Source organism: Cynara cardunculus (genome assembly GCF_001531365.2).
Source record: "Cynara cardunculus var. scolymus isolate 2C chromosome LG 5, CcrdV1, whole genome shotgun sequence".
NCBI classification, from domain to species: Eukaryota; Viridiplantae; Streptophyta; class Magnoliopsida; order Asterales; family Asteraceae; genus Cynara; species Cynara cardunculus.
This window is the reverse complement of record NC_037532.1, coordinates 12,908,607-12,932,175: the sequence shown is the minus strand read 5'-3', so window position 1 is coordinate 12,932,175 and position 23,569 is coordinate 12,908,607. Positions and strand designations below refer to the sequence as shown.

At 38.1% G+C, this 23,569-nt stretch overlaps 1 protein-coding gene across 1 annotated transcript; it reads right to left on the bottom strand.

Annotated features, from left to right (window-relative positions):
* Positions 1–22,195: 22,195 nt before the first annotated feature.
* On the bottom strand, positions 22,196–23,237 carry LOC112512833. Its single transcript, XM_025118971.1, has 3 exons — positions 23,109–23,237; positions 22,690–22,715; positions 22,196–22,499 (listed from the first exon to the last, which is right to left on the bottom strand). The coding sequence occupies exons 1-3, from the start codon at positions 23,235–23,237 to the stop codon at positions 22,196–22,198; spliced, it is 459 nt and encodes a 152-aa protein (XP_024974739.1).
* Between the last annotated feature and the right edge of the window lie 332 nt (positions 23,238–23,569).

Below are 23,569 nucleotides of genomic sequence, written 5' to 3'. Positions count from 1 at the left end.
CTCTAAAGCAATTGACAAAATGCTTTTTCTACCCTTTTCAATGCCTCAAGTTTCAACAACCCTGCTTCTCTTTTGCTCATTCTCATCCTCACAAGTTTAGCAATGTCTTCTAGTTTAGAAATGATAATGGATGTAGGTCGCCAGATGGTAAATCTTGTTAATTTTTTTTGGTAGGGTTCCACGAATAATAAATTCACCCCACAGGACCTATCTAAACTCTGATTTGCCAATCTTTCTATACAGTTCCACTAAATTTTAATCATGGAATGGGAGATAACCAACTAATAAAACGTACAAAATCACCCCATAAGACTAGACATCACCCTTGTCCTTATTGTAGCCTTTTCTATTGATCACTTTTGAAGCCACAAAGGCAGGGTCCCCACAAGTGGTGTGCAACAACCGATCTTGACGCTTAGATTTAGCAAGGGTGCTTGACCCAAAATAAAAACCACTCTGTTCTCATCTAATACAAGTTTTCAGGCTTAAGATTGCGATGATAAACACCTCTATTGTTGCAAAAATCAACAAATCAACATCATTTTATTTTAAGGGGTTTTAGTTTATGTCCCCCATAGTATCATTTTCGTTATATTTAATAAATATTGGCTTGTGATGCGCCGATTAGCTTGACTAGGTTCCAAACCCCTTCAAATAAATATTTTTTCCATATGCGTGTATAAGGGGCATTTTTTTTAGCCTTTTGCTATGAGCATCCAAAACCTTAGGACCGGCCCTGAGGACTTACTAATTAAGTATTGTATCATACTGTATCAATAAGGATATATTAACTAAAAAGTCCTATTATATATTTTATAAGACGACTTTTGAAAAATCTCATATAAACCCCTCAGTTGTGTAATGTTTAAAAGGCAAAACGAAGATGAGTGTGTGTGCTCATGCACAAATGATTACTTAATTATATGTTTGAGTGTAAAATTAAATTTGTCTTTGTTAGTTGATTGGCTTAAAGTTTGCAAGTGGATGATTGGTTGTGATAATCAGATCCTGGTTATCACCCAAGGTAATTAATGTATGATTATATGTTATATGTGATTACGTGACGACATGATAAATTGATACATTTGATCATGTTGGTATGTGAAAATGTGCATAATGTAGATACATGAATGAGATTATGTGTATTTATGGATGCACATGATATGTGTGTGATATGCGTGCATGAATGTGCATATGTGCATAAACGTATGGTAATTGGATTAAAGTGTGTATGCATGCATGTGATGAGCTGACCTTTCCTTTTAGGGAAAGGGTATAAAAGAAGGGTAAGCCTCCATTTTCCATTTTTCTTTCCCTTTTCAAAAGAGAAGTGAGCGATTTAAAGTGTTGACTGGATTACTTGTTTGAAGTTGGATTCAATTTGGTTTCAAAAAGAAATTCATAAGGTGAGTGGTTTAAATTGCTTTTTGACTGCTTATAGTTGTATAATTGATTGTATAGCTTTTTCATTTGATATAAAAGTTAACCATTGAGGTATTGTCCGGATTAGACTTAAACCGGCCAAGAGTCAGGCGGATTAGTCTTAAACCGGACAAGGGTTGGGCGATTTAAGCCCTAAATCGGTTAAAGCTTATGCGATTTATCAATAAACCGCCTGATGAGTATTGTCCGGATTAGTCTTAAATCGGCCAAGGCATAAGCGGTTTAGCCTTAAACTGCACAAGTGTTGAGCGATTTATAATCATTGGGTTTATATTTTGAACGGAGAAGTATGAATACGACCATGTGTTGTCCGGATTTGTTATCCAGACAAAAGTGTTGGAATTGATTCTCAGTGTTAAGTCGGACAAGGCTTCGGTGATATGTTGTCCGGATTTGGTAAATCGGCCATGACTTGACCGGAGATGAAGTCCGGCCAAGTTTATGTTGACCGGATTTGTATTTATGCCTTGTGCATGGTTGATAAAATTGTTATTTTAACATAAAATGAGAATTTTCATAATTTGGAACTGATAATAATTCCATTGACTGCGGTCTATTTGGAATTGTTTTTGTGAAATGTTTTGATGAGGAAATAAGGGTGGCATATCAAGGAGAGGTGTACCATAGGATAAGGGTGGCATATCAAGGAGAGGTGTACCATAGGATAAGGGTGGCATATCAAGGAGAGGTGTACCATGGGATAAGGGTAGCATATCAAGGAGAGGTGTACCATGGGATAAGGGTGGCATATCAAGGAGAGGTGTACATTTGGATATAAGGGTGGCATTTGTGTGTGTGTTATGTAATATAACTCCTACTATTATTTCCTTTAAGATTACCATGGTCTGGCATCTTTATTTCTTTGTGACTTAAAGGTTTAGGATTAGGGTTCTTATTGGAAAACATAGTCTGGATGTTATTGAGCAGAAGATACCAGGTTTGGCCTGAAACTTTAAATTAACCTTATTTGATTTGAAAGGTTTAAAAGTGGCATCATGATAATCTGGTTAGTACAACCTGTCTTTGGATTTGATATATTATTTGTAAGCAGAGAATTTGACTTGAAAAATGAAAGGTATTGGTACTATGCCCTTACTTGTTCATATATTTGCTATATTTATGAAAAGTTGTTTTACTTAAAAGTTTTGGTGATTATCACCCTGCAATAACATAAATAGGGTAACTCACTATACCTTTCGGTCTAACCCTCGTTTTGTGATTTTAAATATGTATTGCAGGAGGTACGGACGGTAAGGGGAAAGGGAAAATGTGATATTTTCCTATATGCTTATCTTCATGAAGATTTGTCTCTGATGTATAGTTTTGATTGATGAACGTTGATTAGTACAAGAAATGTATTTTGAATTTTTGAGACATGTATTCAGTATGGCAAATTCTTGTACTAAGGGACCTGAATGGTATATAAATATGTATTTCTTCTGTATGAAGTATGTGTTACATGCAATGTGTTGTATTGGGGTGTTACATTGGTTATGAGATTTATGTATATTTACTGATAAAACTTTGGTTTCTCAAACCTATAAAAATAAGAAGAGTTTGTTTATGTTCCTACTTTGGCCGTTGTGTTTCAGTGTAATGAAGGTATTTAGCCATTGGAATTGTCTTTTATAGATTTTTTTTTTAAATTATTGAAAGGAATTATCGTTGCTCGATTACAAAGAAAAAAATAGAAAAATGTTGTACAAAGAATCACACTACATAACATTGATCAAAGGAAAAATGTTAGTCCCAAATTTATTCCATTGCCATCTTTAAAAAGTGAAAATGGATAAGCCATCACTAATGCAATAAAAGTATAAGATACATATTGTTTTATTTGTTGGTGGTTTTAGTGTCATCAAAAGGTTTGGTGTAGTTGTGATATACATGAGATCAACTAGGTGGGAAGGAAAACATATCATGAATAAGAAGGTGTGAAGGGTATGGTAACAAATTTTGCCTCTATCACCTCACCATAAGGTGAGGGTCAATGGGGTTGATCCCATTTGTTGGGTCCTAGGGGCACCGCCCCTTGTGGGTTTCAAGGGGCGACGCCTCTATGGATTTTAGAAGGAGAAGTGTGCGTGAAAATTAAGTTTCTGAATATTCCAAGTGATATTCAGAAGACAATAAGCTTTTGAGTTCACATTCAGAAGTATCTGAGTTCTCACCGAGTAACTCTGATTTCTCATCTAGAAGCACATTCATAAGCCTCTGAGTTCTCACTTAGAAGCTTTGATGTGTTTATAGAAGCTTCTGATTCTAAAGTATCTTTTGATCCATGTTTGATCTTATTCACAACCAATTACTTCGTAATTGTTAGGCAGTTATCAATAGATGTCTCCTGGCTTGAATTTAACTGGCATGAGTTTTAGGGACATTTGCTTAGTTTTAATTGCTCAATGTGGAGCTTTAGACGTATGATGCATTTATTCCATATTTGTTGAATATTACATGTTTTTAGTACGTTAGCCATTCAATTGGTTTCATGTAATTTTAAATAGTAATACATTGGATCTATAGGTACATAAATCTATCTTATTGTTAAGCGTGGAATTTTGATGTCCACATTTTAGTCTAGTGAGTGTCCCAAAGTCATGGGTAGAGAGCTTGTGGTGGTACTCTATCGGTTATGTCGTATACGGGCTAGGTGTTGTGGTGGTGCTCATTGGAGCCTTATACAAAAACCGATGACCGTTTTGGTGAGACTCATCTAGAGGTTGAATAGAAACTAGGGTCATTCTGGGAATCATGTTGTAGTACTCAAAGAAGTCGTGTACGAGGATCCATGACCCGAGGAGAAAATCGAGAACGTTGATAAGTGGCTTACTATTGTGTTCCTGCCACATTAGATGGAATCGGGTCTCTCCCGTCATTAGAAGGTGTTCTTTTGGGTACTTAGTTACCCATGCTTTCAGTGTTTTAAATATGGAGTATTATCTATATATTTGATGTTTTGGAGTATGCGCCTTGCACACGTTTTGGGTGAGTTGGATATTGGTTTTGGATCTAAAACGGTTAGTTGGTTTGGAAAGATATTCCTTTCATGATTGTCTATTAAATAATGGGTCGTTTTTAAAGGAAAATATTCATTTTTAACCGTTTTATATTTATACGATGAAACTGCTCTAACTTACTAGGTATTAAGCCAAAAACTTTACTTGTCGACATATATATCAGGTCGTAAAGGGATCTGAGTGGAGTTTGGAGCTTTATAGAAGTTCCGATAGGATGGAATCAGAGACTTCATTCAGTTTTGAAGATAACAAATTTGATACTGTAATAACACCCGACCTTTCTAAATTTGTTTGGGATTTAGATAGTCCTATTTAGAACTCTGATTCAATTTCTTTTCTTGCTCCCTTTGTAAACTCCGAGTGATTTGTTATTTAAGTTGTTTTATTTAGAGGATTTTGGATGTTTTAAATTGTTTGCTATTTCCGAAATTTAGGGGTCTTACATGAGGTCGTTAGGATATCGAAACTATCAAAGTGTTCAATCATGCCAAGCGTTCTGAGTGCCAAGGATCTCTTTATTTTTAAGGTGACATCCACAGTTTGAAGGTGTTACTATTCAATGTCGTTAAGGTCCACTACCGCACAGTCCTAGAACCTACAAAACACTATGTCTTGGAGGTTTACATGGAAGGGTTTTTGCATCTAATAGGAATAAAACCTAGGAATAAAAAGTTGCACCTTTCTCATTGACCTAAGAGATTCCCCCTAAGGTAAGAGCATAAATAAATCTAAAAAAAATTAGAGACATAATGTTAAAAACTGACTCCAAAATGAAATCCAAAACAAAAATCAGTTATCCACGAACAATGAAAATCGCTTCCATGATTGTTTAGATTTTAGGGTCTGACCGACTCAAAATTGAAGGAGACCTCTTTGTGTTGCATCCCAAGAGGAAGAAGGAGAGGTTTAGAACTCTCAGCGGAGTTCCTTTGCACCTTTGTCTTTTTGATGGTTTCTTCTCACCACCTAGGGCTGGTCCTGAGGTTTCAGATGCCCATGGAGAAAGGCCAAGAAAATGCCCCTTATATATGCATATGAAAAACAAAATCAACTATTTGAAGGGGTTTAGAACCTAGTCAATCTAATCAGTCCATCCCCTTGCCAATTGTTATTAAATATAAAAAAATGACACAATAGGGGACATAAACCAAAACCCCTTATAATAAAACAATGTTGTTGATTTATTAATTTTTGCCACAACAGAGGGGTCTATCATTGCAATCTTAAGCATGGAAACTTGCTATTAGATGAGAACAAATATTTGAAGGTTTTTGATTTCGGGTCAAGCGCCCTTGCTGATTCCAAGCGTCCAAAAATGGGCTGTTGCACACCACTTGTGGGACCCCTGCCTATATGGCTTCAGAAGTGATCAATAGGAAAGGCTACAATGGGGTCAAGGCTGATGTTTGATCTTGGGGGTGATTTTTTATGTTCTATTAGCTGGTTTTCTCCCATTCCATGATTCAAATTTAGAGTAAATGTATACAAGGATTGGCAAATTAGAGTTTAGATTGGTCTTGTGGTGAGTTTATTATTCGTGGAACCCCACCAAAAAGAAGAATCAAGTTCTACCATCTAGCGATCTGCATCCGTTATCATCTCTAAACTAGAAGACATTGCTAAACTTGTGGGGATGACGGTGATCAAAAGAGAAGCAAGGTTGCTGAAACTTGAGGCATTAAAAGAGGTGTAAACAACTAAATATTACATATCTGATAGTTGTCTTTACTTCTTGATGCAAGAAAATAATGAGATCATGCAATAATCATATTTAAACAAAAGTGAATATGTGTATAAGACTAGAACAAAATTTATATCCCTAAGAAAAGAATTCGATATATATAGGCTCAATATATGTCTGGTGGTCTCCAATAATATTTCCTAATCCTACAATTTACTAATTACCCTTCACATTATATCTTCATTCTCAAATTCGTAACACAATGAAAATTTTCAGAAATCTATGCTTTGCATAAAATCCGATGTCTAGCAGTCATAATTTTTTTTTGACACATATGGACATTACGGTGATAAGTATGCCCGTGTCGACAATACATATAGACATTACAGTAATAAGTACGCAATGTGTCGACAACCCCAAACCTTATTGTCCAAGAAGGAATAAGTTTATGGTTGTTGTTTGAGACTACTGTTATTCCCCCTTTTTTGGTACTTCTTGAACTAGGATCACCGAAGAACTATTGGGAATAAGATATGATCACCGACGCTAGTGTTGGACTGTTGGTTGGTGCCCTTCTCCAAGACTAACTATATGTGTGCAAAAGGATGGAATTAAACCTTTAAGATCGGCTATTGTCCATCCAATAGCAGTTTTATACTCTTTGAGAACTCTTAATAGTTTCTCTTTCTTTTCAGAACACATGTGAGAAGATACGATGACTGGTAGTGTTTCCTTGTCCCCCCTAAATATGTATACTCTAGATGTGTTGACAATGGTTTGAGCTCAAACTGTGGTGGTGTCTTAGATGATGGTTGGGACTTTGGAACAGGTGCTCCCAAATCTTCAGTTGTAGGTCTTTGAGGCCCCTTGAATGATGGTAATGCACTGAGTTGCATCACACATTCACTTTTTGGATCAGTCCTAGTACTGGTCAATACTTCTTTCAATTAGTCATCAGAATTCTTCTTCTCTTAAGCTTCTCTAATCAGTGGATCAACATGTTGATCCTCTCTCTCATTGATTTGATGATAATCCCTTTTACCTTATACGAAGTATTATGTTTCTATCTTTCAGTTCCAACGATCATCACTGAGTCTATTTAGTGATCCCTGAGACATGTAATGTAAATCCATCAGCAACAACAATACTTCAAGAAGACAAAATTCACACCAAAGAACCTTAAGTGAAAGTCGAAGACTGAAACTGAAGATTAGAGACTAGCGCGTTCGTGATCTGAAGCGGCATTCATTGATTACAACCTGGTCAACTATGTGTGAAGACTGCCCACGCCTCAGCGAATGCTAAAGAGACCTTCAAGTTTATTCCAGCATTTAGCAATCAAATGAAACTTGTTGTGCAATATTTCTTTTGTCTTGTCCTTCCACACACAAAGGACAAACCTATACCTTTTCTAGAGTATAGTGTGGTACGTAGCTGATTAGTTGACTCTACCACCCACCAACTCTAAGAAAAGATGTATGCTCATGAATAGGCTTTTGTACTATTCACTGTAGTAAAAGACAAGCTTTTCTCTAAAAGCTTGACGCGTGTTCAAACCCTACTACATTGCATTAAATGTGCATTTAATGCAATGGGTATAAATAGATGTGTGCTATCTCCATGCAAAGATACCTTAATCCTTACGTGCATACATGAAAGAACACACACACACATCTAAAAAGACTTACGCTTATCTTCAAAGCAAGTTAGAATCCCTTTTCAATTATTCTAAAAAGTTCTTACCCAGAAAGAACTCATTTTCTTCTTTGTCTTAAACAACAAATCTTTTCTCTTTGCTAAGATCATTTGTGTGTAACTTAGAATGTTTTAGATAGGTTACATTTACCTTATCTATTTCCGCATACAATCTTGTAAAATCTGTATTGATCCTTATTTATCAATATATATTTTATTTGGAAAGTTTTCTGTGTTTGTATTCATCTCTTCTTCTACAAACTGTTTCTATAAAACTCTTGTAGACCCTTACGGGACCAACAAGTCGTATCAGAGCAGTGTTTTCTTTTCTTGTTGTTTAGTTGTTTTTTTTGCATTATATTATCTCTTTCTCTAGATAATTTTACTGCTTTCAAATGGCTTTACAAAACACAAACAATCACTTTCACGATAATGACTCTCTTGCCAAACCTCCCCGATTTATCCGAGACAACTTTAGTCTTTGGAAAGATTCGGATGTCCCTCTTTTTGGAAGGTATGGATCCTGAAATTCCATAGTATATAGAAAATGGACCATATGTTCTATATGCTATTTCTCCGGTTGTTCCTGAAACAGCTACGACTGCCATGATTCTTGAATGGCAGATTCCAAAGCTCCCTCATCAGGAGTGATGAAGACAAGAAGGATATAGCTATAGACACTCGTGCTAGGTCTATAATTGCTATGTCTCTTCCTGACGAGGTTTATCATTCTGTGATGAAGCTTAGAACCTCGAAATCCATGTGGGACACTCTTTGTGTTCAATATGAAGGAACCTCCTAGGTTCAAGAAAATCGAGGAAGATTAAATTAGTAAGACAATACGAAAACTTTCTTTGGGGAAAGACTGAAACGTTGTCTGAAGTACACCAATGGTTTAATTGTCTTCTTATCGATTTAAGGACTATTGGCAAAGAATATTCCAATTCTACAACTTTGACGAGGTTTCTAGAATGTTTACCTAAGTCTTAGGATACTTATGCCATGTGTCTCAAGATGTCCAAGGACATGTCCTCTCTCTCTGTCTTAGCACCCTATATGGGATACTACTCAATCATGAGCAGTCTCAACAGCTGAAAAGGAATCTAATCAAAGATTCCAGAGAAATGAAGAGTTCTTCGTTAGCTCTAATCTCTGAAGATAGTTTAGCTGAACTCCCATCTTCCTCTAGTTGTTATCACTGAGTTATATTCTACTAACTCTGAGGATCTATCTGAGTTTGATCATGCAGACTTTGATGAATCACTGGCGCTCTTAACTAAATCTTTTAGAAGATTCACCAGAAAAAGTAACTTCCGCAGATCTCCTTCGCTGATCATCATGGAAAAGCCAAAATCGGATAATATTGACAAGGCTTCAGCAATCTGCTACAATTGTCACCTCAAGGGTCACTCTGCTGGTGAGTGCAGGTCTAAGAAGGCTGTGACGCCATCTTCTAAAACCCCATCCTCCTTCAGATATAAATATGACAAATACCTGAAGCTAAAGGAGAAGTACAAGAAGATGAAGAGTTCCCAACAAAAGGCGAAAGGTCTTGTCGCTGAAGAGAATGACTGGGCTGATTCATCTGTTGAATTATCATCTGATGAGGAAGATACGACCTATCTCTACTTGATGGCCAAGGATGTCAAAGAAGAAGCTTCTAAGACGTCAACTTCTCATGATCCCTCATCATCTTCACCTACTCAGGTATGTCTCCTGAATGAACCCTCTTCTTCTTCCTCCTCTAGCCTATCAGCGTTAGATACGTTGACGGTGGACCTTTACAATGCACTGAATAGCAAATCTAAAGCAGAAATGCTTAATCTTGATCTTCAAGAACAGTTAAAGATTTGTCATTCTAAGATCAAAAAGCTGACTAAGATCGAGGAATATCTTAAAGATCAGGTCATTGTGAACCAAACCATCACTATTGAGCGCAAACAGGCTTCACTGAGCGTGAGCAAGCAATTGCTGAACTCAAGGCTGAAAAGGTTACCATTGAAGAATGGTGCAAAGCCTTTGTCAAAGCATCTGAGATTATTAACGATCAGATCCGTTCCAAGATAAATACTGGTCTAGGTTTTTCCTATGTTTAGGAAGATAGTGTCATTGACAGGTCCATGCTCAAGTTTGGCACCTTTGTCTCTTGTATTCTTGACACTTCTTCCTCTCAGTCCTATTTTGCTGAGAGTCATCTTGATGGAACTCCTTCGAGTTCAGGTTGCAAAGACAAAGGTAAATCCATTGTCACAACACCTCTTCCTAAGAAAGCTAACAAGTCATATAGATCTAAATCTATTTCTCCGGCTTGTAAACTTTCTTCTTCTTCTTCAGGGACCATGAAATCTGAATCTTCTCATAAATCTAAGTCTCAGCTCAAGGTGAATACCTCACCTAAGGACTCCAAATCCTCAAAAGTTCCTCCTAGAACTAATGAAAAGGGAATTCTTGGAGCTTGTCCTTCTTCTAGTCTGGTACTTCTTGGCCCTAAAGCTACCTTCAACTATAGCAAGTGTAAACACTGTGGTGAAACTACACACATTGCCAGTAGGTGTCCTTCTACCGCCAAGGCTGGTCCCTCAGCCAAGGGCAAGAAAGTAGCTAAGGCTGAGAAATCAACTATACCGAAATCTACCAGTAGGGTTGTTAAAGCAACCAAGGTGAAGAAAACCACTTGAGCCTCCTCTTCAGGCTCAGTGAAGACAACTACAAATACTAAGCCTTCAGTATCAAGTGTTGTAATTCCCACCATTGAAGCCTCTTCATCAGGCCCAGTGAAGACACCCACTAACTCTATCTTTCTAGCGTCAGAGGTTGTTCCTATTTCCACTAAAACCTCTCCAGGTTCAGTGAAGCCGTCTGCTGACACTAGTTCTTCAGTTTCAGTAGATGATGCCTCTAACATTGCTGGACCCAAATAAAATAGGTACCAAAAGCATTTTTAAATTGTTCTCTTATGCAGGAAGTCAAAGGCATATGGTATCTCTATAGTGGATGCTCAAGGCACATGACCGGAGACAAATCTCTGCTTATCGACTACAAGGAAGAAAGAGGCCCTTCCGTGACCTTTGGAGGTAACAGAAAAAGATATGCCAAAGGCTTGGGTATATTAACAATGGTGTAACCACATTCAAACGTGTTGCATACGATGAAGGACTGAAGCACAACCTCCTCAGCATCAGTCAACTGTGTGATAAAGATTACACAGTGAAGTTCTCCAATAATTCATGCTACGTCTATGACAAGGATAATAAGATTACCTTAACCGGTTCTCGTCTAGAGAATATATACATCATCAACATGGATAATTCTCTCACTAAGAATAGTTGTTTCATCTCTAAAGCTTCGTCAGATATCAACTGGTTGTGGCACAAACGGATTTCTCACCTTAACTTCAAGACACTCAGCGAGTTGTCTAGAAACGATCTCATCACTGGTCTTCCTCAACACTCCTTTGCAAAGAAATCTATTTGTTCAGCGTGTGAGAAAGGAAAACAAACAAAATCTAGCTTCAAGTCAAAGCAAATCTCTTCTGTGACATTGCCTCTTCAGCTACTGCACATGGATCTCTTTGGTCCAGTTAACGTGCAATCTATTGCTGGAGAGAAGTATACACTCGTCATTGTTGATTAGTACTCCAGGTACACTTGGGTCTTCTTTCTCAAATCCAAAAGTGAAGCACCTGAAGACATAATATCGTTCATCAAGAAGATAAAAGTACTTAATAATATTAAAGTATGATCTATCAGAAGTGACCATGGTACTGATTTCAAAAATAGTACTACGGATAACTTCTTTGAGGACAAGGGCATTTCTCACAACTTTTCTTCAGTGAGAACTCCTCAGCAAAATGGGTTTGCTGAAAGGAGAAATCGAAGAATCATTGAGGCTGCTCGATCAATGCTCAACGAGTCCCATCTCCCTACTCATTTCTGGGCTGAAGCTGTCAACACCGCTTGTTTCACTCAAAATTGATCGCTGAGCGTGAAGAGGTTCAAGAAGACAGCTTACGAACTTTTCCGTGATCAACTAGGAATGTTTAATCCCAAAGCTGAAGAAGGAATATTTCTTGGATATTCTTCTATATCTAAAGCCTTCAGAGAGTTCAACAAACACCGACAGACAATAGAAGAAACTATTCATGTCACCGTTAGGGCTGTGCATCGGTCGGGTCAGGTTGGATCAGACCCAAAAATGGTTAACCCGATCGGGTTTCGGGGTAGAAAGACACAACCCGAAGTACACTGTTTGGGGTTCGGTCTGGTCGGGTACGTGGCTAATCGGGTACGGGGCTAATCGGGTCGGGTTCGGGTGAATAGCATAGAAGAAGCAAATTGCACAACCTTACGTACAATGCTTTATTGCCCTGTAGACGTGCAAGAGAAAACCAAAATTAAATAAGTGAGCCAAATAAAAATAAATCTGAAAGTGAATATCATTTAGTCACAATTGATTGTGATCTCTATCTGTTTACTAAGGGGTAACATGTAGGGTTCTAGATTTGATGTTATCTAAAAACTGTGGTTGACAATGTAACAATTGATTGTTTTTTCGAGGACCAAGCAACAGCTCTGGGTCCTAGCATAAACACGTAATCTGATGTGCTTCTACGATCATTCATATCCCTTCCATAGCTGCTATTCGTGTATCCCAATAGATCCTGATTTCCTCCTCTCTTGTAAAAGACACCAAACTCGACTGTTCCTTTCACGTACCTCATGGTTCTCTTGACTGCCAACATGTGTGACTTAATTGGTTTTGTCATGCATCTGTTGCACAAACTCACCACATGCATTAGATCCGGCCTTGTGGTCGTTAGATGCATTAGAGATTCCATCATCTATAACAGTATGTAACAAATTATGTTAGAAAAAAAACTGATACCTAAAACTTGCATTGAGCCACTTTGATGAGGAGGGTAAGGAGAAGGAACCGTATATGGAGGCCTCAGAAACGATCCAAGTTGCTGACCCTGTTACAAACAACAAAACACAAAACAGCAAAACACCAAACAATGACAACAAACAGGCAAAATTAAAAACAAACAAGCCATCGATGAACTTGAAGTCACTATATTGTGATTGGTTTATTGTCCAAAAAGTGGGAAAGATAATGTACAGGAAAAAAAGTGGGCAAGAATCTTCAATCTCTTTGTAGTTTCCCATCACAAATTCTCACTTTGGTCATGTTGTCTTCACACCAATGCATCTGTTCTTCACTTAGATCAATAGTCCTGAAATATTGAGGAAAATTGATAAAGTAACATAAAAGAAAACAAGAGGTATATTATCTAGTATGGCTTGTACTTTGCCCCCTTTACATTCCAAGATTTCATTATATTGGAGGCTATACAAAGAAATAAAATACCTTTCAAAATTCAAAGTGGCTACTTCTACAATATATCATCTAGCTGTAGGTCATCTACATCAACAGCTGGAACCGGAAGAGAATCCTCTTGGTCAGTGACAGAATTTGAACTTCCAATTCTCATATTCATCATGTCTGCGTTTATAGAAGTATGTAACATATAAATATACAAATTCAAGTTGAAAAGGTATACTAAAATACTCAATACATAACTAATATCGTACCTTTCTCAAACTTTTCAATATCAACTATGTTTTCTTCAATTGCAATTGGCTGACTAGGGCCTCTTAGCCAGTCTTATGTACATATCAGGGCTTCTACCATTTTAGGAGATAGAGAACTCCTAAAATTATCTAAGACCCGGCCACTAGTACTAAAAGTAGACTCAGATGCCACAGTTGAAATTGGAACAACAAGCACATCTCTAGCCAATTTCGAAAGAATAGGAAACCTTTCACTATTAACCTTCCACCATCTTAAAATATCAAAATCGTTTGTCTCATCTACGGTCGACTSACTTAGATAAAGTTCAAGTTCACTCTTTTTGTTGAGTGAAGCCCCCACTTTCCATCTTTTGTTTCTTAAGTTGGCTCTTTAATCTAGATTGTACCCTTCCAACGGGAACATTCTCACACTTAATGGGTGGATGAGGCATCATAGTGGTAGAAGGTTCGGAATATGTTGACACATACTCTTGAAACAACATATCCAATTTAGACTTTACCTTTTCAAAGCATGCCTTACCTTGATCCTCACCATACATTTGAGTGAGTTGGAATTACATGTACTCAACCTTGTCTCTCGGATCCAATATATTGCCAAAAATATGATGAAGTTCATCTTATTTGGATCACCCCAATATTTGCTGAACTTCTCTTTCATTTTAACACCCATATTCTGTTCATAAATCAAAAACAAAAAGTTAGTAAACAACCAAATATAAGTAAATAGTAAAGGTAATATTAAGGGAAGATAAACATACCTCTTCAACTTTCGACGTAGATTGTAACATATCAGCAATAATGCAACTCAAATTTGAAATCTCGGTTAAGAAAGAATTTGAGGTGACATAAAGTGAGCCAGATATCCTAATTGTCATCTCATAAAATGTCTTCAAAAATATGACCAAACTGTCAACCTGTAACCAATCAAGATAGGAAGGCACTGAATCACCCAAATCCAAATGTAACGCGGTGTCACTACTCTCATACGTTTCAAAAACTTGTCTGTAACCTATTGCGGTTCGAAGCATCATATAGGTGGAGTTCCATCTAGTTGGAACGTCAAGACATAAGGAACTTTTCTCTTCCACTTCAAGCAAATCTGCAAGTTCTCTAAACTTCTTCAACCTAGATGGAGAACCCCTCACCCACCTAATGCAATCCCTAATCTTTTTAACTGATGAATCTGCTAATTTCAATCCATCTTGTACAACCAAATTAAGAATATGAGCAATGCATCTCATATGTATGTACTCTGCCCTAGTAGAAGAACCACCCCAATTCACCACCTTCTTCTTCATGAACCCAACGGCAATGTCATTGCTTGATGCATTATCAACTGTGATGGTGAAAATATTTTGTACTCCCCAATCAAGCAAACAATTCTCTATGGCCTTAGCTATACTTTCCCCTTTATGTGAATGTAGGCACAAATGAGATGACCTTTTTATTTAATTTCCACTCATCATCAATAAAATGTGCAGTGACACACATATAATTAATTCTTTGGACATATGTCCACGTATCAGTGGTCAAACTAATCCGCTGCGTGCTTGACTTAAACAATTTTTTAAGGTTGGTTTTCTCTTCAAAGTAAATACTGAATATATCCCTATTAAATGTCCATCTAGAAGGGATCTTAAATCTAGGGCATGCAGCCTCAATAAACTGTTTAAAACCTCTCCCTTCAACAAACCTAAATGGAAGTTCATCCATTATAATCATTTTCGCTAACATCTTTCGAACAACCTCTTGGTTAAAAACCTAAGAGGCCAAAGCACCATCACTATTCTCAGATTTTGCAGATTGAAATGCAAGAATTGACTGCTTTGTATCCTTAGCATGTGGATTCTTTAAACAAGCTTTCATGTGGTTATTTAAAGAGGAAGTACCATGCTTTTTAGCCTCAGCTGCATATACTTTTGAACAATATAAGCACTTACCTTTAATGACTAGCCCATCCTCGTTTAAAATCTTCTCAAAATGGTCCCATACTTGAGATCTGGATTCTAATGTTTTCCTTTTCCTTGTACTTTTCGGAATAGATTGACTTACGGTAGGATTAGATTGTGAAGGAGGAGCTTGATGATGACTGTTACTTCCGGACTGAGATGTGCTAAGTTTTTCTATCTACAATTGTAAACAATCTAAAAATATAACAACTACTAGGTGTGAAAGACTAATTAGAAAGGAAAGGATAGCTCTTTTTTTGAGCCTCAAACAGTAACTGCATGACATATAGGTAGTTGTTGCCACATATGGATAAAAATCTATGCAATACTAAAACCCTGCTCCATAAAATTTTACACTTGGGTTATACACAACTTTTTCTTTTTATGCTTTTACATTCTAAATCAGCTCCTACCGTGTGATTAGCAACTCTCTGACCTTTTTATGCTTTTACATTATGAATGGTGATATTGAACTTCACTTTGTTCCCATTGATTAGCAACTCTCTGACCTTTTCACCAAGCCTCTTGATGAGACAAGATTTAACATCTTGATTAGTGAACTAGGAATGCTAAACGCTGAAGAATAATTTTCATCAACTAGCATCAATCAGTAAGTGAAACGATTTAGTGCTCTCACTCTATCATTGGACTCTTGAGTAAATGTATCTATTCTCTCTAAGGTATGTATAGTCGTTCTTCTTCTTTAAAACTTAAAACTATCACTGAAGCTTTCCTTCTTTAGTGATCAAAACGTTTTAAAAGTTTGTTTCAGTGATTCTTTCTATCGTTGAACATTTTATATAAATATATATCCTTTATACTTGTTTTTTCTTAAAATCAAAATGATCACTAAACCTTTCTACCTAAGTGATTCAAAAGTTTTTAAAAGAAAGTTTCAGTGATTCTCTTATCAGTGACACTTTTATAGAAATATATTCTTCTAAGATATTTTTCTTTCTTAAAACAAAACCGTCACCGAAGCTTTTCTTCTTTAGTGATAAAATATTTTAAAAGGTTTTTATTCAGTGATTTTCTTATCACCGAATGTGACTCTTTGAATTTCTTAAACCTTTTCGTTTTAAAAGAAATATTTAATGAACTGTCTTTATGACGATATTCTCTGTTACCAATAAGAGTCTCTTTGAGACGTGCGTAAAAGTCTGACACACGCGACCTCTTACAACTTCCATCCAATCATGGATGAGAACGTGCCATATTTTTCATCATGGCGTTTCCTCAATAGTCATATTTTTCTCTCTCCTCTTTTTTCTCTATTCTCCTACCTATAAATATGAGATCTTGTTCCTCATATTTTCTTTATGCTTACAAAAAACTTTGACGAACCTTTGCCAAAAAGAATTTGCAAGAAAGAACTCTCTAAGAACGCTCGAATCCTTCGACCTTTTTCACTAACAACTCTAAGGTCGATATTTATTCTTTAACTTTGAATTGTTCTTCTTATTCTAATGAAACTATTGTTTGATATTTTAAGAACCTTGTTCTCTTAAAACACAAAAAGAAAGATTAATAACACATTGTTATTCTGGGTTATAACCTAAATTTTCATAAACACTATTCTTCTCGAAAAGCCCTAATATCTTCTTTGTGGATTTTTCAAAAGAAGTTTTATTGTTCTAAAACTCAAAAAAGATCATATTCAAATCTTGGACTACCAACATAAACTGTTATTTTCTATTTCTTCAACTATAACAGACAATGGCTGCCAAGAACGCAAACTTCACCGTTGAAGATGTGTCTTTCAAGGCCAACAACCACATTGCCTTGTTGGACATTCCTACCAGCAAAACCATTTACGAGGATGTTGCTGCCTTCCTCAAGATGTCCCCATCGCCATTTCTCTCACCCATGAATTTGTCATGATGAATGAGGCCCTTCAGCAATTCTGGATGACTGCTGAAGTGGTGGAGGAAACTGACAAAAAGGGTCAATAGGTGGAGAAAATCTTCTTCACCTTCAATCGGATGACCGTAAGCTTTGGCATGAACACTCTTAAGCATGCTCTTCGTTTTCCCAAGGGTCCTTTTGCCAGCGACCCTTCGAATAAAAACATCATCGCTTGCCTCGATGATATTGGCTACCAATGGCCAATAAAGAAAGACTCCAGCGAGCCTCTCAAATCACTGTCGAAAATAGCGAAGAACCGCATGTCAGCGGTGTGGAAATTTCTCTTTTCTCAATTCATCTAGAGTATAGGTGGAAAGACGGGTGGTCAGGATCAGGCATCCAGGGTCGCTCTCACTATCAGCGTATCCGTCATTCGCCGCCGATTCATCAACTTTGCTGCAGTGATCTTCGATGATCTGGCACTGAAGCTGAACAAGCGCCACAGGGAGAAGGTCATTCCCTACAATCGCTTTTTGTCAATGGTTTTCACCAAGATCTTCGACAAAAAATACTCGAAGGAACGTAACCTTCCTGTCTACAAGCTTGGATCCAGGATTCTGGATCACAAGCTAAGGGATGGAGATGTTGCACTTTCTTCTGTAGTGCAATACTCTTCAATTCATCCTTCTTCTTCTCCCTCCAAGGTGGTCAAGATAAAGGAAAACCCCCTAAGTCTAACCCAACCACCATAGCCCTCTCTTTGAAACGCCCATCTCAACCAACTCTTGGTTCTCCTTCGAGGACCAAGAAAGCCAAAAAAAGGGACAACCACGTCTCTGGCTGTGACTTCTCAAAAGATCTCAACTATTGAAACAAGCCTTACCCCCAAGGCAATTTCAGTCAGCCTTCCCAGCTCTTCAGTGATATCTGAAATCACTGTCGTACCCGTGGCACCTCACCCAACCGCCTTAGTGACCCAAATCACTGAAGGTGAGAATATTAGCATTGCCACTACTGAACACCCACTACCTTCAATCTCAGCCATCTTCTCCTCCCCTCCTTCCTTGCTCTCTACATGTTTCTATGAATCATCAGCGAATGTCCTCCCTGATGATGAGACACCCACCACGTGACCTGAGGTTGCTCCTCTCGAGGAACCTCAGTAGCGAATGTCCTCCCTGATGATGAGACACCCACAACGTGACCTGAGGTTGCTCCTCTCGAGGAACCTCAGTATTTTAGCTCCTATCCTCTTGAAGGCACCATGGAGTGCACCAGCGTTAATCCCTTAGATAATGCTGAAGACCCCTCAGGTACTCCATCTTCCTACCCACTCACTTATACTAACCCTAAGCTTCCTTATGCTCACTCTCAATCTTTTTTAGGTCCTTCTGAGGAACAAACCATGAAAGAAGAATACAACATGGCTAAGGACGTAAAGCTACTCCTCCCTGCTGTCGAGACGGTCTTCATCAAAATGGATGAAGTAGTTGCTGACTTCTCAGTCGTCAGGAATAAAGTTCAAGAGGTCAAAGGCCAGCTCTCCAACATGCAAGTCGCAGTTCAAGCCAATGTTGAGGCCATCGATGCTTTAAAAGCAAGGCCGATGAAGCAAACTCCCATCTTGCTCAGCATACAAAGCTAATGCAACAAATTTTGGCCGCTCTCCAACATCCCGTTCCAGCGCCTGAACCCTCGTTCACCACTGATGACCACGCCCAGCTAGATGAAGCGTGTGAGGTTACAATTATCTTAGCCCGTGCTATGACGTGCCTTGAAGAAATGATGGCGCTACAAATTCGTACCGTTGACTACTTCTTTGGCTATTACTCCAAAGCTATTTCAAAAAAAAGGGAGACAAAATCTGAAGCTGGTCCCTCCAATGTTGTTGCTGCCCCTGAGCCTGCTGTACCAGCAACTGATGACGCTGAAGCTGAAGCTCCTAGAGATGAAGCTGAAGCTGAGGTTATTAATGAAAATCCAACTTCCTGTGAAGCTCCTGTATCTGAGGATGTTGAAGCTGATGTTGAATCTCGTGATGATGACCTTCCATCGCCTTTGCAGCTGATGTTGGTGATATGGAAGAAGACGATGAAGAAGATGATGTAGAAGACGGTGAATCTCTCGACCTTCCTGACGCTAGAAATGACCTGGACGATAATGATGATGATGATGATGATGACGACGACTTCACTATTCAGTACCAAAGACCTGCTGGTGCCACGAAAGGCTTCGCCCTTAAGGATTCTGCATCCAAGGGGGAGCAAAGGGAGAAAGAGGTGAGTCAAGAAAAGCATGAGAGCACCAAGTCAAAAGACAAATGTGTTGCTGAAGAAGGCAACCTTAAGGTATTGTTCAAACCTCTAGAACCTTTATCTAATGAGTCCTCTAGCCAAATCACCATAACTTCTATGTACCAACTCTCCATCCCCACAACTACCTGCAATCGGCTGGAGGAATGGGTCCCTGAGAACCCATCCCACAATGCTCCCACCGACCAGCAAATGTCTCAGCTTAGGGAATCGCTCGACCAAACTAAAGTAAAAATTCCTCTTCGTACCTCTAGTTGTGGTGATTTTGACTTCCTGACTGAAGCTGAAAGACTCAAGGCTTTCAAGGTCGAGGAAGAACTAGAACTTCAAAGAAAACAGATTGAGGACAACTTAAAGTTGGCCAAGTCTCTAGCCACCAAAGTCTTCCAAGGAAGAAATCCAAAAAGCTGGTGAATGTTGTCCAGGATCAGACTAAGCTTCTCTTTATTGCAGAAGTTGATCGCAAGAAAAACTTGATACCGGCCGAGCACGATAGAAAATGGAGCGAAGAACGTCTACAAAATAGAGTCAGCCCTCATCTTGTCTCAAACGTCACCATCAGTGGATGGATGAAAGACGGTGGGTTGCTGGTCTCAATGCTCATCACCAGGGATAACCTTGAGGCGGTGACCGAGTATCCTTCCTACCTCAGCGAATACGGCTATAGTGAATGGCTAGAGATCCGCCAAGCCATTCAGCACTCAAAATCTCGACATAAGCCGATTATTGAAGACATCATTAACGAGCTGATCAAGAAGATGTCCAGGTATGTCGCAGTCCCTGAAGCCAACTCTGAAGAAAGGTGGAAGAAGAAATAGACCTTCAAGTCCTAATGACGGACCAACTCTAAGGAACAAACATGAAAAAAAGTTCTCCTTGGATGAAGTCCTTAAGGCTACGAAGAAGCCATATATCTCTATGTTGAATCTCTCACTGCAAGCGAAGGGTCCCTACATACCCAACACTATGCACATCAAGCCTGAGTTAGGATTCATCTTTCTTGAATATGAAGGCAAAGTCAGCTTCCAAAGAATGTCTAAGTTGCATCTCTGCCCAATGGAATATCTTGCATACATCCGATATTGGCTGAACGATGACATATATGGTGAAACGATGGACATCAAGATCAGAAAGGGATTTCGACATCGAAAGGAGCTCAGAGAAAATGTACCTGGCTACATTAATCTGAACAACTTAGATTAGTTATTTCTTTTATAATTCGTCCATTCAATGTATACCTTTTGTATTCTTTGTCGACTTTCAGTGTCAACTTAGATATTGTAAGTCTAAGACATATACTAAACTTGTAATACTTTCCTTTGAAATAATGTAAGTGTTTCATTTACATCACTGAAAAAGATCCCTAAAAATAGTAATAGGGACATATGTCTATGTGTTCCAGTGTTTCTCTTACATTCACTAACAATAAGTCAGTGCACATGGTTTCAGTTTCCGTTTCCCTTCTTATACATTTTCTTAAATTTGTAACTTAAGAAAAATTTTCTAAGTAAAAACTGACTCACTGAAAAAGATCCCAAAATAGTTAAAAAGGACATGTACTTTATATGTAACTTTTCCTTACTGCTATTTGATAAGGCAACTTTCTTTATGTTGCTTTGTTATCATCAAATAGGGGGAGATTGTTGATCATCTCTCTCATTGATTTGATGATAATCTTTTTTACTTAATACTAAGTATTATGTTTCTGTCTTTCAATTCCAGCGATCATCACTGAGTCTATTCAGTGATCGCTGAGACATGTAATGTAAATCCATCAGCGACAACGATTTCAAGAAGATAAAACTCACACCAAAGAACCTTCAGCGAAAGTCGAAGACTGAAACTGAAGATTAGAGACTAGCATGTTCGTGATCTAAAGCGGCATTCAGTGATTACAACCTGGTCAACATATGTGTGAAGACTTCCTAAGCTTCAACGACTGCTGAAAAGACCTTCAGGGTTATTCCAGCATTCAACGATCAAATGAAGCTTGTTGTGCAAGATTGCTTTTGTCTTGTCCTTCCACACACAAAGAACAAACCCATACCCTTTCTAGAGTATAGTATGGTACGGAGCCGATTAGTTGACCCTACTACCCACCAACTCCATGAAAGGATGTCTGCTCATGAATAGGCTTTTGTACTATTCCCTGTACCAAATGACCAGCTTTTCTCTAAAAGCTTGACGCGTGTTCAAACCCTACTACATTGCATTAATTGTGCATTTAATGCAATTGGTATAAATATATGTGTGTTATCTCATGTAGAGATACCTTAATCCTTACATGCACACGTGAAAGAACACACACACACCCCTAAGAACACTTACGTTTTTCTTCAAAGCAAGTTAGAATCCCTTTTCAAGTATTCTAAAAAGTTCTTACCCAGAAAGAACTAATTTTCTTCTTAGTCTTAAACAACAAATCTTTTCTCTTTGCTAAGATCATTTGTGTGTAACTTAGATTGTTTTAGATAGGTTATATTTACCTTATCTATTTCTGCATACAATCTTGTAAAATATGTATTGATCCCTCTTTATCAATATATATTTTAAATTTGGAAAGTTTCATGTGTTTGTATTCATCCCCCTTCTACAAACTGTCTCTATAAAACTCTTGTAGACCCTTACGGGACCAACACAACAACATGCGGTTGAAATCTTCTTATTCCAGCCTATGTGTTGCTGCTCTTGACACATTAAACACAACATCTTTATTTCCCACTATGAGTGTCAGATTAACTTCTTTCACATCAACTAACGCTCCCCTAGTGGCTAGGAATGGTCGACCATGGATCAGGGGTATCTCTTTGTCTTTATCCATGTCCATAACCACAAAATCAAATAGGTAATAAAACTTGTTTACTTTAATCAGTGTGTCTTCGATCACCGCATACGGATACTTCATGGAGCTATCATCAAGTTGAAGGTTTACACTCACTGGCTGCACTTCGCCTGGTCCCAGTTTCCTGAAAATATATAGAGGCATTAGGTTAATACTTGCACCTAAATTTCAATAGGGATAGTGAAACTCTCTAGATCCATAAGCTTTAGGGGAAGCTTATGTTGGATAATGGCACTACACTCTTTAGTGAGTGCAAGTATTGCATGTTCTTCAGTCTTCCTCTTGTTAAAGAGGATGTCTTTCAAAAACTTTACATATGAGGGCATTTGTTCCAAGGCATCTGTAAAAGGAATATTAATATGAAATTTCTTAAGAACTTCAAGAAAATTAGAAAACTAAACATTGTCCTTATGAGCTTTGAAACGGTTAGGATATGGTATCCTCGGGATGGTTAGTTTTGGTGGAATGTTCTCTTGATCTTTTTCTACACTCTTAGGATTCTCTATTTCAATCTCCTCATCTACTTCAACTTCCTCCACATCTCTAGATTCAACTTCGGTAGTCTTGGTTTTCAGTGTCAGCAACTAAAGGCTCTCTCGTGGGATCTCTGATGAGCTCTTTACCGCTCCTCAAATGAATAGCCTTGCAATCTTCCCTTGGTTTTCTTTCTGTCTGACTAGGGACTTGGCCTTGGATCCGAGATTGAAGAGCTTCGGCTATTTGTCCAACTTGCCTTTCCAATATCTAAATTGAAGCAATATTCCGAAGTTGTTGATTTCACGTTACTAACAGTAGATGATAACATTCCTACTGATGATGTCAGCTCGTCAATAGCACTATCCGTCTTGGTCACAAACGTCATCATCATCTCCTATGGTCCTGATTTATTCTCTTGCATTTGTCCCTTTTTCAAAGTCCTTGTGGTGGTAACCTGGTGGAAAGTAAACATTGTTAGAATTAGAAGAAGAAGAGTTAAAATTGTTACCAGATTGTTGTTGATGTCCCATAGTTTCCTTCAGATTATTCTACGGCTGGTGTCATGCAAATTTCAGGTGCTTCTTCCGCCCCTGATTGTAACTGTTAGAGAATGGATCGTTCTGAGGGAGGTTATTCTGGTTCTGAATAAATTGAACATTCTCAGGTTGTTGAGACTCACCAAGAATATGGATGTAGCTCTGCCATGCCTTATTCAAA

Coding starts and splice junctions, on each gene's coding strand:
- LOC112512833 (XM_025118971.1), bottom strand. CDS start 23,237: ATGACGTTTGTGACCAAGACGGATAGTGCTATTGACGAGCTGACATCA. Junction 22,716..23,108: donor TCAATTTAGATATTGGAAAG/GCAAGTTGGACA, acceptor TTCCTTTTACAG/ATGCCTTGGAACAAATGCCC. Junction 22,500..22,689: donor TGGAACAAATGCCCTCATAT/GTAAAGTTTTTG, acceptor ATATATTTTCAG/GAAACTGGGACCAGGCGAAG.